This window comes from Wyeomyia smithii, chromosome 2, assembly GCF_029784165.1.
Source record: "Wyeomyia smithii strain HCP4-BCI-WySm-NY-G18 chromosome 2, ASM2978416v1, whole genome shotgun sequence".
In the NCBI taxonomy this organism is placed as follows: Eukaryota; Metazoa; Arthropoda; class Insecta; order Diptera; family Culicidae; genus Wyeomyia; species Wyeomyia smithii.
In genome coordinates this window covers 26,952,910-26,976,465 of record NC_073695.1, presented here as the reverse complement: position 1 = coordinate 26,976,465, position 23,556 = coordinate 26,952,910, and the positions used below count along the sequence as shown (strand labels likewise).

General features: G+C 41.4%; 1 protein-coding gene across 9 annotated transcripts in view; it reads left to right on the top strand.

The window, feature by feature from the left end:
• LOC129723996 (kazrin) overlaps nucleotides 1-21,679 on the top strand; it is a 265,654-nt gene extending 243,975 nt beyond the window's left edge. For 5 of the 9 annotated variants that reach the window (XM_055678555.1, XM_055678552.1, XM_055678556.1 and 2 more), the window contains exons 14-15: nucleotides 11,630-11,653; nucleotides 11,875-21,679. In XM_055678555.1, coding sequence (XP_055534530.1) covers nucleotides 11,630-11,653; nucleotides 11,875-12,321 — 471 coding nt within the window. In that variant the 3' untranslated portion in view covers nucleotides 12,322-21,679. Of the gene's footprint in view, nucleotides 1-11,629; nucleotides 11,655-11,874 lie in introns of those variants that run through there. The other 4 variants (XR_008727856.1, XR_008727855.1, XM_055678557.1 and 1 more) reach the window with 3 other exon arrangements.
• The last annotated feature ends 1,877 nt before the right edge of the window (nucleotides 21,680-23,556 follow it).

The window sequence follows — 23,556 nt, the reverse complement described above, 5'->3', positions numbered from 1 at the left end:
AAGTTTCAACAGTCAGAGGGCATACAAATTAAAATTATAGCGCAAAACGAGGAAATAATAAATCTTCGACCATTTATTTGTTATGTTCTCAAAAGGACAATTGGTGTTCAATTTGAAATCGAATATGATGCTGATCGCATCTCTGTGCACAGTGAAAAGCAGTTTTTACACTGAAAATTAGACTAGTATAAGCTAGTATAATGATTTGTTAAACCGAAAACAGACCCCACTACCGCTACGCTACTGGTACCCACTGCCGCTGCCACTACCATTATCGTTACCGCTATTGCTACGCGCTATCAAGTTGGGATCATCTTTCCCACCAACCACTAGGAAAATGTTTGGTTTGAGCAAAAGCAGGCCCAAAGAGTGCATCCCCGGTTAATAATCAGACAGTTTTCAGTAGTATAGTTCTCGACTGTACAACTTTTTATTGTTGAAAAGAAAAGCTTTCAGTAACAAAAACGATTAAAAAAGTTTGCTTTAAAAATAAGAACTGTCTCTACTATTATCATTGTTGACGAAACAAAAACCATACGTATATTATTTAATAAAATAATTATGTGATTTTTAAATAGAAAACAGAAAAGAGCGCTTCAAAGATATTTTATTAAATGTTTTACTAAATCCTTTCAAGTGTTAAGCAACTTGTTCGCAAATTGAAAGTTTACCGGGTTTACTGACGTAAGCGCTTGAACCGCAATGAAAATTTCATTTTCCTTCCTTGGACATGTGTCCTTTTCGTGAGTGCCATTTCCACAAATCATACTTTCACGTAACGAAACCAATAGCCATAACAGGGACAAATCTGATATTGAGTTACAGTTTAAATTGTTTTTCACTGTTCTACTCTATCTATCAATTGTAATGTTCTTAAGAAAATTCAAATACATTTTCAACAGAATAGCATTAATACCAAATTGATTTTCAAACCAATTGACATCCGAAACTAATACCAGAAGCAGTATTGGTTATTGGATCAGAGTGGAGGTTCGAGAGAGCAGAAATACTTTTTACAGTTTCCTATTTCTTCTTGAAGCTACTAGCGTCATCTTAATCTTACGAAACGTTATCTTAAACACATAAATGTGAGATTACTGATCTTCAAAACATTTATTTTATTTTACGAGCTAGAGTATTAAATATTTAACCTGCTTCCCAAAACACCGGAAATCAGATTCAACGACCTCTCCCTCTTCAATGACCTACTGTTGAATGCTGTGGAATATCTGACAACGCAAAGTTCATCTCGAGTGTATGTGTTTCACAAAGGCGAAAGTTTTCGTCAACATACGAAAAATTCCGACCATTAAAGCTGTTCGAATGTCAGTTCTTTTCTCAGAAAATTTACCATGTCACAGTATTCCTAGTGCATCAAACTTTCCCGTCCCTTCGATACTCCGCTCTCCTCAGTGCTGTTTCCTATCCGTACCGCGGCATCCTCCCATCGGCATCCCCTGCTGGCGAAAACTTTTCCAATTATTTCAAATTTGTTCCGCAACACTTGTCCAGCCCAAAATTCTGAACTAGTCATATTCCACATTCGAAGATACATACCACTAGCATGTGTACTACTCGCAGTGAAGCTCAACAAAACTTTTCAAGCACCAATAAGCTTAGGAAAGTTTACTTCGTCAATCGAACTCTGAATTTCTGGTGCGCCGCCGGAGGTTTCGAACCTGCATATGATCTAATCGTGAGGCAAATTTCAAGTGTAGTTAAATATTCCAAACAAGTACAAGTTATAGTTCATTCCGAGATCGTTTAGATAGCTTATTTATGTCAGCTACAAAAATTAGGGAAACGGATAACTCGCTGTTACATCATTAGGCTATAAGTTTATGAATCACAAAGTGATAGCCACTATATTTCCAGAGTAAAACCCTGAAATACGAAATGTACCTTTTTCCAGTAGACGATACCCATTTATTCATCTGCATTATTTATCATCGATATATTAATACTTTAATTAGCGAAACAAAAATTAAATGTCTTATAATAGGTAATATTCATAAACTTAATACAGCTGTCAGAATATTCGATAGAGCAAGTAAGAAATGCATAACTATCAATTAGTACCGACAAGCATCGAGGCAGGTATTGTTTTTAAATAATACCAAAAAAAAATAATAGCGAAAAAAAATCCATTGATATTCTTAATTGAAAAAGGACATTGCCAAAGCAAAGCCATTTTTTATAATAGAGCAAACCTGTTTACAATAGATTTTTTACAACCACCGGTACACCACTCAGTGTGTATGTAGAATAGAGTTACGGAACATGTAATAAATACACGAATAATGCTTACAGCGAAAACAACGAGCAACATATTTTTTTCCTCATTTGCATGCTTTCCCGTACGTACCAGGCGAAGGTGCAATTACATACAATAAACAACCCTCCAGAGGGGGGGGGGGGATGGAGTGAACCGGAAATTACCTAAATGAAGAAGAGAGCGACGAGCGCAGGAAGAGAATAAAATGCCATTGTAATGAAATTGCACAAAAACATACGCGGATGAAAGATACATAACACGTGGAGCCTCCAGCAAAAATGCAACATCCAACGGCGCCGTCAGTTTCGCATACAGGCAGGGCAGACAGTAAAGAGATATTATTGAAATTCCGCAGTGTTTCAATTAAAGCTCAGACCAAACCAACGGCAACGGGGCGGGCGTTACTGTGGTGGTGATGACTGTGGAATCGCCTTCGGGTTGGCGCATTTGCGGTACTCAAACGGGGCAGGCAAGACTCTTCCAACAAGCTGCTGATCAAAGGCAAATTTTCTGGCAAATGATCTTCCGCTTTTTTCGTATGTTATAGGAAATTATATTCCTAAGGAAATAACACGTTTTTTTCTAGACCCCAATAGGATCGTTTTCAGTTGTCCCAGTGTCTAGGGAGTAACACTTCTTTCTTATAATTTCATTCTAATTCTCAATCAATTTTCTTATATTTTCTATATATACAAAATTCAATCGTTAACACACAACTGAAAGAAAATCTAGCTGGTTGCTAGAGGAAACTGGAATAAAACTATATGAATCAGTCAAACTTAAACTTATTTAGAAGAAAACAATTTTACATAATGTGTTAACTTTTACGTACAAACAAAATGAACACCCATGGGAAACCCACTCCAGCCTTTTCCATGTGAGCTGTTCTCGCAACCTCCTACTCACTTTCGGCAGCTAACTGGTACCCTATAAAACAGGAGTTTGCGAAAAACCTCTTATTTTATATTGACAGCCGAAAATATCCCCACACTTTTAAAATCGGACTGAAAGTGTGTATATATAACAACTGTTCTATGCACAATATCGACTGTTTATGTGGGTCACCGTGTACAGTGGGATCACCGCCTCAATTTACGTAGTTCTACGTAAAAAACGCAGTTGCGTTTTCAGACACAATCCCCTAACACTTGTTTCTAAGTACTTCAAGCTAGAATTTTCAATAAGAATCTCGCTATAACTATAAGTTTTAAGCTCAAAGAACAAAATTGAAAATAAAATATTGCAGTAAAATTCATCCACTCCGAAAAGCTACGACCACATTCACCCTTTCCAGATTATGGCTGCGAATGCAGAAAGTAAAGCAATCGAATGCATACGGAATTGACTCAGCAAGATGAAAATTTGCCAAATGACGGCAGTTTTCAGTTTTCTTCCAGTCAGCACTTAAAGGATTAAATCTCTTCTGATGGCTGTTGTAAACCAAGCTCTTGTATCAGTAGCTTTAAGCATGCGAAACCCGTTCATAGTCATCTGCATAATCAGCCAAAATGTGCTCGTTCTCGGTTTCAAGGCGGACGCTGCTTCTACAAGCTGCACGTAACCTTTGCTCAGTTCCAAGACCAGCTGAAGTGGAATGACAGTAAATAAACGCTCTGATCTTTTCAGAAAAGCACACATAACAGGGGGGGAGTAAAACTACCCGCCACTCATCTGCTACTGTTAGGATAATCTCCCTATCATGCTTATTGTTGAAGTATTAATATATTGTTTTGAGAGGGAAAAATCAGTTGATAACTATTCCGCTAATCCATTTTACTGCGATACCCTCAAAAGGCGTCTAGCACCAAATCGTCTACAAAAGAAAACAGGGTGAATGCTATAAGAAAGCACCCCCAAAAAGAAGACGTTCCCGCTTTCGACGAGGGTGCTGTGAAATGTATGCAAATGGAACCGAAATGATTTCGACTAATTCGATGAAGTGAAAGAAATGGCTGCTCTTTAAAGCCACCCCTGATTCGACAGCTCTTGAAGCCCTTGGAGCCTTGGGTTGCGTGGCTGCAAAATAAACGGTTTGCAAACTTTATAGGCTATTTCCCTTAAAGCGACGAAATTTCGAGTTTTTTTTATCTGGGTGTAGATATCAAAACGTGGAAACCTACGAAAGCTATTCATACGCCACCGAACCAATCCAATTTGTGTGCTACGATAGGCTTCCGAGTCCTATTATAAACCTCAAATCTCAGAACGTCAGTTCCAGAGCGGCACACATTTGTTGGCTCTTGCCACCCACCCGGTGGCACTGGTGTTGATTCCGATTAGCTGGGGAATTTTGCTTCTCAAGATTTTACCACTTTGCGCCTCACAAATAATTTCTGGTTATACCACTGAATCAAAAAAGTACAACAAGAAAGAGGAAAAACTTATTTCATGTTCGTTAATAGCAAATTTGAATATTTTTTCTGTGATTCGATTATCCGGAAACTCGATTATCCGGAATGAAATTTTTTTTGATGTTCCTGATAATCGAGTCCGACCTGTATTAGTAAAGCTATCAAAATTGCTAATTCATATTTTAAAATCACCCAAGAATCCAACGGCTTTCTATTTTTGCTATCAGTAGGCTTTTTGGAAAAAATAATTCACAATACAATGATATCAATGGTAAGTCAATCTAAAATCAATAACTGTACAATAGGTATTTTTTTTTTCAAATGTGGCGGGGAAATCTGCAAACAGACACCTGAGAAGAGAACTCAGGGTGTGGGGATGAGACTAGGGGAGAGATGCTGGGGTAGTTACACTCCCCCAGACACCTACTGATCCCTGTCCCGACCCACTAAAACCCCTCCAGTCTCCAGCCCTGGTCTTCCCGGAACGACGGTTAAGTATTACGTCGGGAAGTGGCTTTTGTGCGTGATGCACCCTCTTTACTCTTATAACCTCCCAAGAGCTTCAACGATCGCTTTGAGGTGATGGTGCAGTCTCCGACTCTGACCACCGCCTGTTGCTCTGATTTACGGTTGTTCACAACCGTGACCTCCGTCTTATGGTGCGCGAGCTCCAGTTTCCTGGAGCGCATCCAGTCCTCGACCTTCCTTATGCAATGCGTAGCCGTCAACTCGACCTCTTCAATCGACTCGCCGTAAACCTCTAGCGTTATGTCGTCTGCAAAGCCGACGATCACAACCTCTACAGGAAACTTTAGTTTCAACACCCCGTCATACATGACGTTCCACAACACCGGACCCAGGATTGAACCTTGCGGAACCCCGGCGGTGATTGGGTCGCACTTCTGACCCTCCTCTGTGTTGTAAACCAGTACTCGATTCTGGAAGTAGTTTTCCAGAATCTTGTACAGCGACACCGGTACGTGGATACTCCTGAGCGCGCGCTATGGAGTCCCAACTGGCGCTATTGAACGCATTCTTCACGTCAAGCGTGACGATTGCGCAATAGCGTATTCCCCCCCTCTTGCGCTGGAGGGCTATCTCCGCCATCTTGGTGACGGAGGCGATGGCATCCAGCGTGGACCTGCCCTTCCGGAAGCCGAACTGGTTGCTTGCCAGACCGTTTACACCCTCTGTGTACCTCACCAGACTGGTGAGGATTATCCTCTCAAGTACCTTGCCCGTCGTGTCTAGCAGGCAGATAGGCCTATATGCCGATGGGTCACCTGGGGGTTTCCCAGCCTACGGCAGTAGGACCAATTTCTGCCGCTTCCACCTATCCGGAAAGAGGCAGTCATCCAGGCACCTCTGCATGACTACTCGAAACAGCCCGGGGGCCGTTTTAATCGCCAGCCTGATTGCCAGGTTAGGGATGCCATCCGGTCCCGGTGCCTTGCTCACCTTTAGAGAGTTGGCGATCACGATGAGTTCCTCATTCGTAACCCTTGCCTCCTCCTGGACCTCGACACGGCTGTCGTCGCCCACGGATTGGATGCTCGGCAGGTTGGCCGACCATCCCTGGTCTGTGTCTGAGATACTGGAACGTCGGACGTGGGACTCGACCGCCGGAGGCCAAGGACTTGGCTCGTGGCGCGGAAAGAGTCCCTCGATGATTCGCTCCAGCATCGCTGGTGATCGCTCTGCAGGCGCCAGCGCGCCTTTGGTCTTGGCCATTACGATCCTGTAGGCGTCACCCTACGGGTTCGTATTGGCACTCGCGCATAGCCTCTGTCCTCTGTTCGTCTGTTAGCGCACGCTGCATCCTCCGTCTCGCACGGAGGCACGCACTGCGAAGGTCCGCTATCTCGTCAGTCCACCAGTAGACCGGTGGATTCTTATTCCTAGGTTGGCGAGTCCTAGGCATGGTGGCGTCGCACGCCCGAGATAGCATAGCAACTAGTTGGTCAGGCGTCGGGCGAAGCCGACTGCCCCCCTCGCGCTCTCGTCTAATTGCCTCTTCAAATACCTCGGCATCAAAATGCGATGTCTTCCACCCGCGGGCGAACGGAGTGTTGGCCCTACTCGTCGCTTGCCGCCTCTCGTTGCTGTCTACACTATAACAGACCGCCTGGTGGTCGCTATTAGAGTAGCCATCGTCCACCCTCCAGTTTTTGATCAGTCCTGGGCAGGAGAACGTCACGTCGATGATCGACTCCGCGCCATTTCTGCTAAATGTACTTTTGTTTCCAACGTTGGCCAGATCTAGGTTGAGCTTTGCCAAAGCCTCCAACAAGATCTGGCCCCTCTGGTTCGTGAAGCGACTTTCCCACTCAACAGCCCAAGCGTTGAAGTCGCCCGCCACCACCAACGGCGTTAGGCCCGTTAGCTCCATGGATAGGAGATCGATCATCAGGGTGAACCTTTTGGTAGACCAACGTGGCGGAGCATAGCAACTGCAGTAGAACACTCCGTTCACCTTAGCAACTACGTACCCTTCTTCTGAGGTTGAGACAACCTCCTGAGCCGGGAACTTGCCCGTCGTACATATTGCCGCCATACTGGACTTATCCGCAACCCAGTTACCGTTTCCGGGAGGGATGCGGTAGGGGTCCGATATGATGGCGATGTCCGACAACGACTCAGTGGCTGCTTGGTGTAGCAGCTGCTGAGCCGCGAAGCAATGGTTCAGGTTCAGTTGCGTCCCCCTTACGCCCGTGGTTTCGCAGCCGGCTTACCGGCTGGGCACCTGGGGCCTCCCATAAAGTGTTTGGCGTCCCGTTTCCCGGAACATACCATACACTTGGGAGACTCCCCACAGTCCTTCGCTTTATGGCCTGCACCTCCACATCGCCTGCACAACTGGCTCCTATCGGGCCCCTTGCAGGTCCAGGACTTATGTCTACCCTCAAAGCACCGGAAGCAAATGTCTGGTTGCTGTAGTATGCCCAGAGGACATACAGACCAGCCGACCTTCAACTTGCCTTCTTTCAGGGCCAGGTTAGCATCCGCCGACGGAAGTCGGAATCTGGGTCCCCGCCGGACCTTTGCGGAGGCGGATTGACTCCTTAGCCACCTCCACCACGCACTTCGCTTTGAGGGCTTGTGCAATGTCGCACCCCTCGGTGATTTCGTCCAAATTTTTAAGCTGGAGAATCACCTCTGAGGTGAGTGCCCGCACTTGCACCTCCTTCCCTAGGACCTTTTCAGCTACCGTTTTATAGGTAGCCCCCTTGTTCTTGGCGTCTTTCCGGAGCTCAAGTATCATCTCGCCAGTGCGAGTTCGGCGGATACTCCGCACATCCGCCCCCAGATCCTTGAGCTGGGTTTCCCCCTCATCTTCTTCAAGACTTCTGAGTATTTCGACCCGTCCGTCTTGAGTATGAGGGCATCACCCCTACTCCGCGCCTTTTTGACCTTTTTCGGTCCTCTGGCCACTCCGCCATCTTGGCGCGTCGCACCTTCCCGACGCCTCCTACCCTCTACCGTAGTCCAAGGGTTGCCGTAGCCTCCACTTGTGCCGTTTCCGCGGCGGACCTTGAACCGGTTGGTGTGTACTCCCGTGGGAGTAGCGCAACCAACCGTTTCTTGGGGCTCCCGGGGGCCGCTTCCCCCGGAGACTGCCTCGTTCGCTTGGCGACCTGCCCTGTAGAGCAGACCGCCGCGAAGGAGGGGGCGTCTGTCTGCACCTCTTTAGATGCAGTCACCCTTCTGGTCATTACCTCTTTCTCGGCCGCCTTCACCCGAGCTAGAAGTTCTTCGTGCTCCTTCCTGGCTTCATCAATAGTGGCCCGAAGCAGGAGGAGGCTCTGCTTCAGGCCGCCAGCGATATTCCGCCTGTTCGCCGAGAACTCGATTATAGCGTTGAGTTGTTCGGACAACGCTGCCACTCTTGGCCGCGTGTCCATGCACCTTTCGACGGCCTTGACTAGCAAGGGACCGTCTACCGAGATGTCTGGTGTGGACACCGACGGATTCGCCGGTTTCCCAACTCCAGACTTCGCCGCATCCGTCTCCGCCTTCTTCTGCGGAGACCGCTGGATGCCACCTCGTGCGAAGGGATTTGGTAACCCCTCCGCACCCGTCTCTTTTTGGTTTTTCGATCTCATTTTTGTTAATTGGGTTCCCCCTTCCAGCCGCTATCCTTGTCCATAGATGAGAAGTCGCTTGTATGGTCCCATGGTAATCTATGCCGAAGCAGTGAGGCTATGGGTAAGGGGGGTCGCCATAGTACCTTATGAGCACTATGACGCCCCCGCCCGCGTAAGTCAGGAAAGGGGCATCTTGTCCTAGGACTAGAAAACCCTTATGCATATTCATTGCACAACAAATCAACACTGGATGCACTTGCAGAAGCTTAACAGTGCAAATGAAAATAATTAAAAATATGGAAGCACATTTGCGATGGGTAATTTTTAGCAGTTGAGATCCTTCTGCTGAGCCGTACGGTAGTGTACGGCCTTCGCACGAAATTTCTGTGTGCTGACTTTGTTGTAAGTTTTGTACGGCAAAAAGCATAAAAGCATGTTCACAGTGTGAATAAGTTAGTAAGCGTCAAATTTAGGATTTTTATAGGAGAACAGTTGAAAAATCATCAATTGTGAGTTGACGCACAATTCTCGACTACTTCGGGATAAGGTCGTATGTCTAAACGTCAACAAAACGAGTGAGAGTTATATTCCTTGTACTTACCAAGCACAAATCATCTTTCACTCGTTTTGTTTACGTTTAGACATACGACCTTATCACAAAGAAGTTGAGAATTCAATATGGTAACTACTAGTCGTAAGTTGTGCAATTATTCTAGATCTCACACGATATGCCATTCAATCGTCTGATTCGAATTCCGAAACTAAATCATGAATCAATTACGAAAACCATCCCCTGTACGCATTTGAGTCGATTTTTATCACAAAACAAAACCTGAAAAGGATCACCAGCAATCGAAACAAATCCTCACTGTAGCTCCCTCATCCCTAATGCCCCAGCCCTATTTGCAGTTAGGATTTTGTTTCTCCACCCGTTACCGATGACGACGCTCTCTGGCTGGGACTAAAAACCAAATGCAAATATTTCAATCCACTCGAATCGAATCCGCAGTGCCGAGCCTGCTGAAAGCCTGCTGGATTGGCTTTCCTGTTTGAGATGCAAATCGTACCAGATACTGCTCAAATATGATGCACTGCAGTTAGTCTCTAATTGTAATTGGCTTGGAAATCCGAGATTTCGAGTTCATTCGATACCAACCTACGGGCACCCGATGGGAATAACCAACTGTTTCTAGTGTGGAAGAAAAAAAGAGTATATATCTATCTATCACATTGAAACAGGAGGCAAACCCGAACTCAAATAGGATTAAAAACGTTCTCTTATACAATATCTCCTTCACTTCACTCTGTGCTCTGCTTCGCATTAGTATTCCTGACGGAGGAGACCAAAAACCCACCCTTCCAAATTAACGGGGTTCACATCCCAGAGACACACTGACACAGGAACCGAACTTGTTCGCAAAGCCTCCGACAAACGGAATGTACGTGCTTTTGAGCCGTTCGGGTGTCTTACATTTTATATGTTCTATACAAGTTCGCCCACAGCACCCCCACAGAGACTTGGGCACCACCCGGAACACGAAAACCCGGGCAAAACTTGTCGCGCCGTCACACTGATTGCACCCGAACACCCGCCACGTGCCACAGGTCTGCAGGACACATTACACATTGTTTATCGAACCCTCAAAGCGATTCGCCTGTCGATTTTTGCCTGGTCACGCTTTTTAGATCAATCGACCTCTTGAGGTTTACAGAAAGCGACGAATCAAAACAGTATATAAAGAGAAGTTTTAGTGAAAAATATGCCGACTGTTAGACGAAAACAAAAAACAGATAATTTTACACCTATTTGAAAAAAAAATTAGAATAATAAACAAAGACTAAATTCAGTATCGAACTAAACTTAAAATTACCACATGGATTCCCAACGGTCTATCGAATCTAGTGAGAGATGTGTTCCCTGCAGAAGTGACAACAAACAACAAGGCTACAATAAACTGTTTGCAAGCTGCTTTATATATACATAAACCTAGATACTACAATTTGTACATATTCTACGAGAAAATTAAATCAAACTAAACAGATTATATCGTGGAAAAAATTAAAAACCTACTGGAATGGATATAATTCAATTGAAAGCAACAATAATATAGCAAAATGTAACGAATCAATGGTTTGGCTTGTTTTATTGTTACCGATTCTGTCCGTACCTACCCGTCAATAACAAGGATTTTTGCTGTGAGTTGTGTTGTTAGAGCATACTTGAATAATCACTTGCACAAAGCACATTTCTGTTGTGTACATTTTTTGTTGCAATGCACACCATGAAAAATGCTTTTCTTTTCTCGGATCGAAGTGAATTTCTACTATTTGAATGCTTTTATGCTTTAGTGTTTTGACTGTGGTTTTTTTAAATGTGCTTTTTTGTTGTCTGATTGATAAGCTTCTATTACCTTTCTCAACTCAAGGACATAAATATCAATGAACTATAACTGTGAAAAAAATAATAAAGCTCTGTATAATAACAAATACAATATTGGCATTCTAGGGAAGAAAAAAACTCTTAGCTGTGTACTTAAACTTCATCCCACTAACCATTAATTTCAAGAGAATAATAAAAAAATCTACCCCGAGTTGAGTTTGCTGATTGACGATATGCTAATGAAATCATCGCACTTTGCATGTAATTATAGCTTCAATTATTTATCATCTCTTTTCCATGACTCCTGCACTCACGAGGCAAATACCAATGCTCTACTGGGCAAAAACATTCCATCGACGACGTATCCTTCTTTGTTCACGCTGCATAATAAAGAAAGCAGGAAAATTTACATTCTGCGTGATGAATTTTGCACCTGGTTTAACCCCGTACTAATTAGCATTTTCCATCTCCGTTTGTTTGGCTCTCGTTTTTTTTCTCTCAATCCAACATTTCCTCACCATCACATTGACCCGATCAGTTTTCCGCATGGAAAGGATCACAGGTAGCGTAAAATTTACTACTCAACGGTCTTCCCTGGTACAGTAACGATCAGCTACTGCTGCAGACCGTACCGGGGAAAACCGTACACCACTATGCGAACCACGCTGGTCAACCAAGACCCGGCTCTAATCAATTTTTCACACCTGGAATACGATTTTCTTTTTTCTCATACCTTTTCTCTTTCTCTCTATCTCGCTTTACCGCACTTTCACATATTTGCAGGGATCTCTCACGAAAGCATTCCGGATAAGTTCCGGGTACAAACCACGCGGCAGTAATGGAAGCGGAGGCGGTTCTGATAAAAATAGTGTCTACAGTTCAACCTCTCCCACCCCATCGTTCAGCAGCAGTGAGGGAGGCATCTATGCGTCAGCGGGTGGACTGCACTTCATACATCATCTCCCACCACCGACCACCGCACCACCACCGGTTCCGGCCATTTACTCTATGGCCGGTCATTCCATTGGTGGCCCCAGCCCGCAGACCACAACAGATCAACGGGCCAACCATCGAGTCAGTGCGCCACCGATGGATCATGCCGGATCATCTGCTGCATCCTCGTCCTCCTCGATGGCCGCCCTGCCGAAGTACGCCCAGCATCGGCGGGTGAAAAGCATTAGCGATATCGAGGTAGCTTCCGCTGCTGCAGCTGCAGCTGCGTCCAGCTAAAGGGGGCTCTGGAATACCGATACCGAAATGCCTAACCGAATTGGATGACACGAATTGGACCATCAACAGCAACATCAGCCAAATCGTTTCCATTCCACGTTCCGGCTACTTTTCGATGCACACAATACCCATATTTTATCAATCGTGGGACCGGGCGCGGCAAGGCGTATGGCAGAGCAGTTTACGGTTTTACTAGACTACAACAAGGCACTATACAATTGGCCCTAGAAGCCACCGCCGCCAGTTGTTGAGAGGTCGAAATGTGCGCACCGATAAAACCATACGGGGAACAACAGCTGACGAACAGATATAGGTTACGAAATTCCATTTGAGCCGGAATATAAATTTTATGAGAATTATGTTTCGGTTGATGTTTCGGGCTTAGAGTAAGCGAATGCATGGCCGTGCGTAATTTTTTGTCTGGGAGGGTTTTCAACTCGAAAAATATTTATATGACACATGAGCCAATTTGCTTTTCAAACGAAAAGTACGAACCAAAGAATCTGGAGTCGGCGAAGTTTGAAATGGCTGCAGGGCAGATAAATGCTTCGTTGATTCCTGGTAAAGGTTACAAACATTGAGGCACACATATTGAAGCGAGTTTCATCAGAAGAAAGCACTGGGTTGGAAAATCTCGTATACAGGACCATAATCTTGAAGCGTATTTTTCAACACATCACAAGCTTGCAATTGAATGAACGATTTGCTGTTTACTTGTCAGGTACAAAAGATTGGTTCCATTATTGATGAAGTTTCTAGTTGAATGAACAAGATTTTCATAATGAATATAATTCCAGTTAATCAGAACCCTGAATGAAATTTTGAAGTTCACGAGTGCATGATTTCATGAATCTAGTCTAGTGATGGGAAACTTATCGATAATATCGATAAATGCTGGACACCGATATTATCGTTAATTTTTTGACGTTAACGATAATTATCGATATTATAAGGGTGAGCACAAGTCAGTGCGGCTGGTTACTGGAGGAGACCCAAAAGAAGAAGACCTCACCTACCCTACCCCAGGAGTTACTTTTGCCGCTAGGTATTTGTTGGTTGCTGCTATTCGACAAGATTTAGCATTGTTGGGGGTGGTGTAAAGGTTCGCCCCGGGTGTCACTGAGTTTCTGAGAAATAATGGTAACTAAAAAGGTATTTATAGTTTTTAGTTTCCTAAGAACAGATGAATTCGATAGCTTAGTACTGGAGAACTTTAAAAAAATATCCAAACTTTTTGCACCATCTCATAAAAAGCAATGATACGAAATTTTAATAAAATGCATTTTCATTGGCTTGCCAATTCTCATAATTTGATAGACATTCATAGCGGCAGTCTATTGGTAGTTCTCTGGTAATTGTTTAGTTTAGCTTGGAACTGTTTAAGTTTAAAGTATCTGTGACCCAACAAACAATTTTTAGTTCCAAAAGAAATCCAACAAAATAATTGAGATTAATTAAATTCTCTCGAATTTTAAATGGTCAGAACTTTACGAAAAATGAATCAATTTTGATAACCGGTTTCATTTCACTGGAAAACAGTATTATATTAGTATTACTTGGGTACTTGGTGTGACCAACCTACACCTTAAATGTTTCGGATTTCATGAGTGTGTGTCAAAGTGTACATTTTTGCAACGCTTAGAACGTTTTAGGCAGCTAAATTGTCTATCTAAAATACTTCATTTAAAAAAATCAGAGATCACCGATAATTTTTAAAATCATTTTTTGTTTTTAAAATTAAATTTTTCTCAGAGTAGGATCTTAAACTCATTTTTTTATATTTTTTAAGGAAAGTTCAGATAATTTTTACTAAGATATATTGATTCATAAGAAAAAGGTTCAAATACAGTTAGGTTTTCTTGCGCGGGGGATGCCTCGTGAAAAAAAAACATGTTGATTCAGAAATCCGCTTGAAAAACCGCTTTAATTCAAAAATTCGCGTAGAAAACCACGTTAATTTGAAAATCTGCATAAATAACCTTTTAGAGAAAATCCGCGTGAAAATAATCTGACCTTTTCAAATGTTAATCTAGTTAAATTTTCAAACGCAAGTTTGCAAAGTAGTTTGGTTTAATAAGACCTACACACCCACAATGTTCGATTGAATTCTGCTAGAGTGCTGCAAGCTCAAAAAAAATTAATACCCAACAGGGAAAAAAACCGCCAAAGTCAACACCCATACTTAAAAAATTCATACCTCGTTGACTCCTTGGCGAATTTTCAATCTTTGGCTACCAATGAACCCGAAATAAATTCTGATTTATTGACAACATATAAACCTAAGTGAAACAGAATGTCAGAAAAAGTTCTACGCGATGCAAAAATGTACACTTTGGCACACACTCCGGAAATCCGAAACATTTCCAGTGACCCTTGGTCACGTCCCGTTCTCAAGTAATTTAAGGAAACTAGGACAGTTTTCCAGTAAAATGAACCTGTTTTGTCAGAATTGATTCATTTTTCGTGAAGTTTTGGCCATTTAAAAATTGACAGAATTTTGCCTGCTTCAATTATTTCCCTTATTATACAACCTTCAAAATGAACTTCGGATTGAAACTACTCCGTAGAAAGCACTCCCGGCGTAAAACCCGAAGACTTTCCAAAACAAACTGTTTAACTCGTCCGGTTGTTTGAATTTTCATTCGCAGTGTCGTAAGATTTGTCATTCAAGGCCTGAACACAATGGATACGTTGCGGCTGCGTTTGCGGCAATTTGACAGTTAGCCCATACATTTACTGTCACACTGACGTCAACGCAACGCAAACGCATCCATTTGTCAAATAACGTTTGCGGTAAAAAAAAGGACAAAAATTGCCGATTTTTCATGGGTTTACCTTTAATCGCACTGACGAAACTACTCATGCATCATCAATCATTGTAACCCATGAGTTAGCAAAAAAAAATTGACAGCTCTATCAGTCAAACTCTAACTGTGAGGGCGAAAAAAGTGAAGCTACTCCGTTCAGAAGTGTGCGCGTTCAAAAAACGGTACCCCGCCGCGTCAAAAACGGACATCGTGCGGCACTTTGTGGACGCCGGGTATGCCGGTTCTGGCATCTACAACATCTTGACTCTATTGGACAACGATCAGAGCATCGAAAGAAAGCCCGGTTCCATACGGCCAACAACCCTGAGCGGCAAGAAGCTTCAAAGGATGCTGAAGAGGAAGACCGAGGGAAAAGTGGCTAAATCGCTGCGTGCACTTGGCCGAGAGGTCCGTGCATGCTCTAAAACAGTGAAAAAGTATCAGGGGAACATGGACATACATGCAGGAAGCGGCAGTCCCGTCCACTGGTCTCGGAGCTGCAGGCAATGACGCAGCGACAGCGGTTGAATAAGATGGTCAAGTCGATTTTCCTGGCGAATCGCGACTTGGCAGTGGTATTGGACGACTAGACCTATCTTACCCTGGATGGCAATGACTAGCAGGGCTCTTTGTATTTACCTCCCCCACGAAGGAAGCGAGCACCGAGGTAAAGTTTATTTCACAGACCAAGTTCCCCAAGAAGGTGCGGCTGTGGCTGACAATCAGCGAGAAAGGGATGTCAAAGTTGCTCTTCTTTCGCTCCGGGCTGGCCGTGAACGGGGAAATTTATAGTACGAAGTGCCTGACAGGAGTTGCGTCGTTCATCAAGAAATACCATAAGCGCGAAGACACGGTGTTCTGGCCAGATTTGACGTCGGCCAACTACTCGAAGCGATCGTTGGAGGAGATGGCGTGGCTGAATATCGATGTGGTACCGGAGTCGGCGAATCCGCCCAATGTCCCTCACCTGCTTCCCATCGAGAATTTCTGGCCAAACTTGAAGCGCAAGATCTACTCCAACAATTTTGCGCGAAAACGGAGGAAGAATTAATAAAAAAAAACGAATAAAGAGCTTAAAAACCTGGCTACACGCATGTTTTTGTCCGCCATGGCGAATGTTCCTTCCTTCCATGGGAAATTTATCCAACTCAATTATCTGTCATAGTTTTTTTTTTCATCACCATCTGAAATACTTTTTTTCTCACCATCTGAAAAAAATTTTTTTTTACCGCAAACGTTAGCTGTCAAATTATCGATACTTATCGATAATATCGATAAAAGCCCCTGAATTATCGATTGTTATCGATGTCTGTTTTGGGCGATATTTCCCTTCACTAATCTAGTCTTTGGCTTGACAGCCGCCTGTCGATTAATCGGCACTAGTTAGGGCCAAGCACAATGGATACGCTTGCGTTGCATTGACGCTAATTTGACAGTAAATTTATGGGGTAACTGTCAAATTGCCGCAAACGCAGCCGCAACGTATCCATTGTGTTTAGGCCGATTAACTGGTCCGCTTACACACTGAGAAAAAAACACACGCTCATACCAAATGCACTTTACATATGAATGTCAATAAACGAACCCCATTCTGACGTGTTTAAGCATTGAAATCTGAGTGTAAGAAGATTGATTTTGATATTCATGACATGGAAAACCTCTCTGTAAGACACTTGATTTTGTGCTGTGAACTGAAACGCAAGTGTATTCCACGTAGATATGGAATGATTCATCTATTAGCACAGACGTAAATGGAATCCACTTGGCAGTAACGTGCCGATTTTTTATAGCGTAGCAGCTTTAAGAATTTAATACGAACATTTTTCGCGTTTTTAGTAAGCGTGTAGGAGCATAGAAGTTGAGTTTTTCTAGCAAATTTTCCGAACATGGAAACTGTGGATGCTTAAGCGGGACAATTCAACGGAACACATACTTTTGAAGTAGAATACTTCTCTCAGGAAGTTCGGCTACATAGGGATGTGAAATGAAAATCTAAAACCGAAAGAAGTGAAAAATATGTCCAATTTCAAATGCTAATAAATCGGTTAGTATTCGATGGATTTCCTTCGTTCTTGCAGCAATAGATTGGAAAATCTTCTAAGATTCTTCCCAAAATAAGATAATTGTAATTTTATTATTCACACTATTGTACTATTGAAAATAGTCAAGCCTTGTCAAAACGAAAAATTCAACCTCTGATTGGTCGTTATATGCTTGCTTCCCAAGCACGGTCGACAGGATCATATCGTCGGCTTCGTGCAACACTGGCACAACTCAAAATTTTGCATTTTTGAGTTTTTGATGGCAAACGATGCGAAATCTAGTTAAGTTTCATCCCACGAAACCTCGTTTCAAAATTCCTAACAAATCCAGAGTTATGAGTAGAAGTGCCTTTGCTGCACAAATCGAAATTTCTCAATAAAGTTAGTAAAAATAAGGTTTCAACTTGGACAACGTGCTCATAATATGTGCATAATAGACCCAAATGTGTTAAAAGAGGATTGATAATTTTAAACTTCAAAGTTTTCTTGAAAATCGAAAAATAAATTTTCGACGCAAATTTTCAAACGCGTTTTCCTCGAAACCATGATTTTTGAGTTGTGCCACTGTTGCACGAAACCGACGATAAGGAAATGGTAAACCTGAACTGAAAGGGGTGGCCTATTACGTAGCACCCTTCGGCTATAAAAGAGTGTTTCTGGGAAAACTAGCTACATTCATTAGTCGGAAGGTGAACTGGATGGACCGTCCACAACGTTGACAGCAGTAACAGCAGATATCGGCACTCAGCAGTAACAGACCATAGCAGCGGGTTGCGCCTGTGGTTGCCTTCAAATTAAACAAATCACTTGCCCTGTGGTTGGTCATCACGTCTCAGGAGCAGCGCGGTTCTTCTCAGCGTGTGTCGCCAGACTGCCATTATTCCCCCCGTGTTGGGGCAGCATGAAGATTGCCATCAGGAAATCCAATTTTGAACATCAAAATGCCTTTTTCAAGGCAAATAAACAAGTCATTGAAAGTTAATAATTTTTGTCAACGAAAGCAAGCATTCTGTGTTGCATCCTAGCAATTTAAATTTGTCGCACCCGTCTAATTCACTGAATGTGAAATAGCTTCCACAGTGCATGTTGTCCGTGTATCTTAAATCCCCCAATGTTAGGGCAGCTCAAAAGATGTAATTAGCAACCGATTTTGAACCGCAAAATGCTTTTTTCAAGGCAAATATAAAAATAATTGAAGGTTAATAATTTTCTGGCATCAACACAAGCAGACATTCTGTGCGGGATGCAATCAAATTCTGTTGTAGTTGTCTAATTTTTACTTTTACTTTATTGAAGTAGAATACTTCTCTCAGGAAGTTCGGCTACATAGGGATGTGAAATGAACATCTAAAACTGAAAAAAGTGAGAAATATGTCCAATTTCAAGTGCCAATAAATCGGTTGGTTTTCGATGGATTTCCTTCGTTTTTGCAGCAATCGATTAGAAAATCTTCTAAGATTCCTACCAAATGCATGAAATTGCAATTTTATCATTCAAACTATTGTACTATTGAAAACTTTTAAGCCTTGTCAAAACACAAAATTCGACCTCTGGTTGGTCATTATACCGCGCTTTCTCAAGCACGGTCGGCAAAGTTAAGAACCTAGTAAATTGGGAATGCATCATTTGGCCTATATAAGAGCTTCATCAGATAATAAACAGACATTTTATCGGATATTAAATTGAACAACTGAAATTTGAAGAACACAAATGAATATTTGAAGAGCTAATATTTTCTCGTTTTGCGCTATAATCCAAAGTTAATTATCTTCATCTACATGCATACTCTGACTATTATTACGTGTTTGCGTCGCTAAGTGTTTGGCTGCGGTCATGCAGAACGCAAGTAACGGCGCGATGCGATTCGGCAAGACGAAATGTGTTGAAATGTATAGCTCTACTTCGCCTTAAAAAGAGCTGTACATTTTACCACGGTAAGGCGAATCGCATCGCGCCGGCATTCGCGTTCTGCATAACCGTAGCCTTTGTTCCGTTTCCGTTTAATGATGTCGTATTAAATGTGCATATTACAATCCGGCAGCACTTTAACTTCTCATTTGCACAAAATTGAAAAATATTCAATGAACTTCATTCAAAATATCAAACAAAAAGAAATTACAATTTTGCCAATGAACCAATGAACGGTCAACGTTTATTTACTAGAAATGAATGAATGAATGACACGCAGGCAGCCGGGTTATCTTTCTTGTAAAAGTATTCTACTTCAACCTTGCGGTCGTGGCTTTGCATACAACCTTCCTGTGATTTAAAAAAAAAAGATTAGGTCGCGGTTTCTCTGGTAGAAGAAACTTATTCAATGAAAAATGGTTACCACCACATACATAAGACAAACGTAACACTCAGGATGAAATCTTCCAAAAAAGTTGGTACAAAATGAACTAGTCGAAAGAGTACAACAAAAAAATCGCCAGTGTTACGTATGTCTGAGTATGTGGTTACCACTCTAACTAATGTTCGTCATTTAAAAGCCCAAGGTATCCCCTCTAATATGCTACTAAAATTGGAATGTTCTATCGACGGGTCTAAAGCATTTTTTTTCAGACATATTTTTTGTAATTGGAAAGCTAATGATATGGATGGGAGCTGTGAAGAGTTATCACGGGCCGTACTGAAACCTTCAGCGTTTCGTACAGATAAAGAAGAGGAAATGCATATTTATTCGTTATATTGTGCAAAGAGAAATACTCCGATGATGACCGTAGATTTGCAATACTCTACGGATTTAAAACAAAAATGGCATCTCAGGGCAGGGTAGGTGATTTCTTTCACATTCTTGTTAACCTTTTTATTTACAAATCTTTAAATTTTCACAATTTCAAAAGTAGTTATGGCACATTCTGTACTCATATTGTACGAAATTTTCGATTGGGTTTGAGGATATCGAATGTGTCTTAGCTATAACGCAAATTTCGTTAAGCATTGATCCACTTACCCATTGAAATATCTTGTATTGCTTAATCTTAATTTGTCTGCACTGCCGTACTACTAACCGGTATATTTTAGCAGTTGTATTTTACTCTTTTTTTTTTTTAAAGAGCATAACCCCCATAATCAATTACCATAAAAAGTGCCTAACAACTAGTTCGGGATATAGTTACGACTGTATGGGTTATCGTTAAAACATATAGACTATCGTCCGTTTATGGTTATTGATTATGCGGTAAGCCCTCAAAACTCCGTGCGCACGGCCATGCAAAAATTAATTCGGTTTCAAGTCTTGATTGCTTATTTTTACTCATCAGCACTCGGTTGCTAATGCCTAACCCCTTCGTGGGCCATTCCACACCGCCATTGTCGTGCCAAACCGTTCTGCGGGCGCCATCTATATGAAACCGATTTTTTTTTTTCATTTATACTACAGATGTAATATTGAAATATAGCGCACTCGGTTGATGAAATGTTGCGGTCAATTTATCAGCACAGGCACGGGAGCGGAAAATTCGCCACACACAGTTCGATTAATGCTGTCCCGTGACCTCATTTATAAATTGATCAAATTGTGATATGAGCATAATATTTTTGCAACCGCAGGTTGTCCTCTCTAAAGCATCGTGCTACCAACAAAACCACTCGCAGATAATTATTCAGAAAAGTGAAGATACCGTATAAAAAATACCAACAACTGTGTGTAAGGCAAAGTACATTCTATGTTATGTGTTTAAGTCTCTCAAAACAAAACCCTTAGCACGAAATCAACATATCACATTCTTGATTCATAACCAATCGTATAGGAAACCACAGACAGCCAGACACACATTCCAGATCGATTATTCTCACACATATCTCAGATGTTGTAAAAACGAAGAGGGACAGTTGTTATTTTGACGAACGTTGAACATCAACTGTAACAACACATTCCATCATAGCAACAACACATGCGATAATCCAATATAAATGGTGTGTAGTTTAGAGACATCGCATAGTCAAGAGTGCGAAAGACTACGGCAGCCGCATTTCGCAGAAACAAAAACCAAAATAAACTTCACCTTATCAGATGGGGGAAAAACAAACAGCCGATCAAAATATCGAGAGCCTATTTACGAACGGAATGATAAACTGAAACATATATTCTTGTATCAGCTGTACCGCGTATATTTAACCATACCAATACCACTATATATATAGCATAAAGAAGCAACTAACTGAAATGATAATCACACACGATGTATTACATACAAGGATGTTTAGCTAAAACTTCGTTTAATCTGCTCAACAGTATCAAAATTTATTTTTAAAACTATTACTGCTCGCGAAGCAAACAATTCAATGTGTGCTGCTAAGAAAAGATAAGGAAGATTTAAAAAAAATCATAATGTTTATCCTAAACTCGGAATCCCAAAGACATTAACTAATTGACTTCAAATGAAATTGATTTTTAACTTATACTAGAATAACTTATTGGAATTGTATTTTAAGAGAAACTCCGCAATGGAACGCTAGTACTAAGAAAACCAATTACCAATGCGAAATAAAATGTTTGTATTTATTCTGAAGAAAAGTGAACTCGGTTTTGTTTTGATAGTGGTTTATCACATGAATATCATTCGTTCAAAGGCTTCAATTAAACGAGCGAGCAATTAAAAGAATGAACCAAACTGCAGCTTACGAAGGGGCACAAACATGTGCCCGCATGTAAATAGGATTGGGTGTTTACGAATTGCGCTTTCATGTTTTCGTACAGTTTTCCTAGAGTGCCTATATATAACTAGAGTGGCGTCGTGTCATCTAAAGTAACGCTGGTATCACTGGTAACACTGAACATCCTTTCTCTTTTCCCCACACGTGTTTAATAGGTTGTTTGATCAATTGGAATGACACTGACAGATAAATTTTATTCCAATTTTGACAGTGTCGCCACTCTATATATTTACAGGCACTCTAGTTTTCCCTAATAGTCGAGACAACAACCCAAAGAAATAATTACTGTATAACAGATACAGGCGTTACAGCACAAATTTGAAGAAATGCCACCTGACTTCTAGAAATTATAGTGCCTGTAAATCTAAGACAAGACGCTGATTGGCTGAATCCGATAACGCAATCGTCACGTAGAAAATACAACGAGGTTACTTTTCACCCAAGTATAGATGACAGTTCTAAAAGGTATGCTATTCACGTCGATGCATTAGTATTAGTGATCGTTATGAACTTTTTCCAATTTTGTATGAAATTTGAAACGATTTTGCATTTTAAACTAAACTTATATAACATACTTTCCTGAAAAGTTAAAGAAATGATGTTCAAATATGTTTTATTTGTGGGGTTTTTACCTAAACCCTGCTGTTTTTCATCAATTTGCCGGTAACCTTTTTGCACTTTTCGTTTTTTTATTGTCGTCTAATAACGCTTCTAAATAGAGTCGCTTATGTTTCATACAGTAACAAAAGTCATGAGCTATGACAATGAATAAGATTATGCTCCAACTATTAGAAATATAGCATTTTTATATATTTCATTTCGGCATATTGTCGCAATTTTTCACACGAAATCTAAATTAATATCAATTTCTAGCGTGTTTCAACTGGAGATTCACTCTCCAACCAAAAAAAATCAGATATAAAACATCATAAAACGAGAAATTTCCAAAAATGTTCTGAATTCCATACAAAACGCGAAATTTTTTATAACGAGATTTGTTTGTGTGCGTGGATAGACAAAAATGTAGCATACCTTGTAAAACTGTCATCATACTTGGACTTTTCACTGTAACGCAGTGTTGCTGGAAAGTCATAATTTAGCTAATATAACTGTTCATAAATGATGATGCAAAAGTATGCAAAGTACATGATATTACCGAGTAATGTATTTCACTTTAAAAATGCATTGATTAATCGTTTTTTACTATTTCGGATGAAGTCCAAGGTACCAAGAAACAAAGGAAGGAAAAATTTGATAGTAGAAGTATGCTTTATTGAACACAAAATAATAAATAAAAATTGAGTATTATTCGCCTACATATTGCATTTTAAATTTGTTTTATTTTCATTGATCTGCAAAAGTTGTTAAAAATAATCACTCTGGCATCAACGGCGTGGAACGTTCAAAAAAATTTCAACAGGGATGACGGCCGTTAAGAAAAAAAAAAAAGAAGCAAGCTGTCGCGTCTTGTCCTAGCTGTGAATTAGAGTGCCTGTAAATATATATAGAGTGACGACACTGTCAAAATTGGTATAAAAATTATCTGTCAGTGTCATTCCAATTGATCAAACAACCTATTAAACACGTGTGGGGAAAAGAGAAAGGATGTTCAGTGTTACCAGAGTTACCAGTGTTACCAGCGTTACTTTGGATGACACGGCGCTACTCTAGTTATATATAGGCACTCCACTGTAAATATATATAGAGTGACGACGCTGTCAGATTGG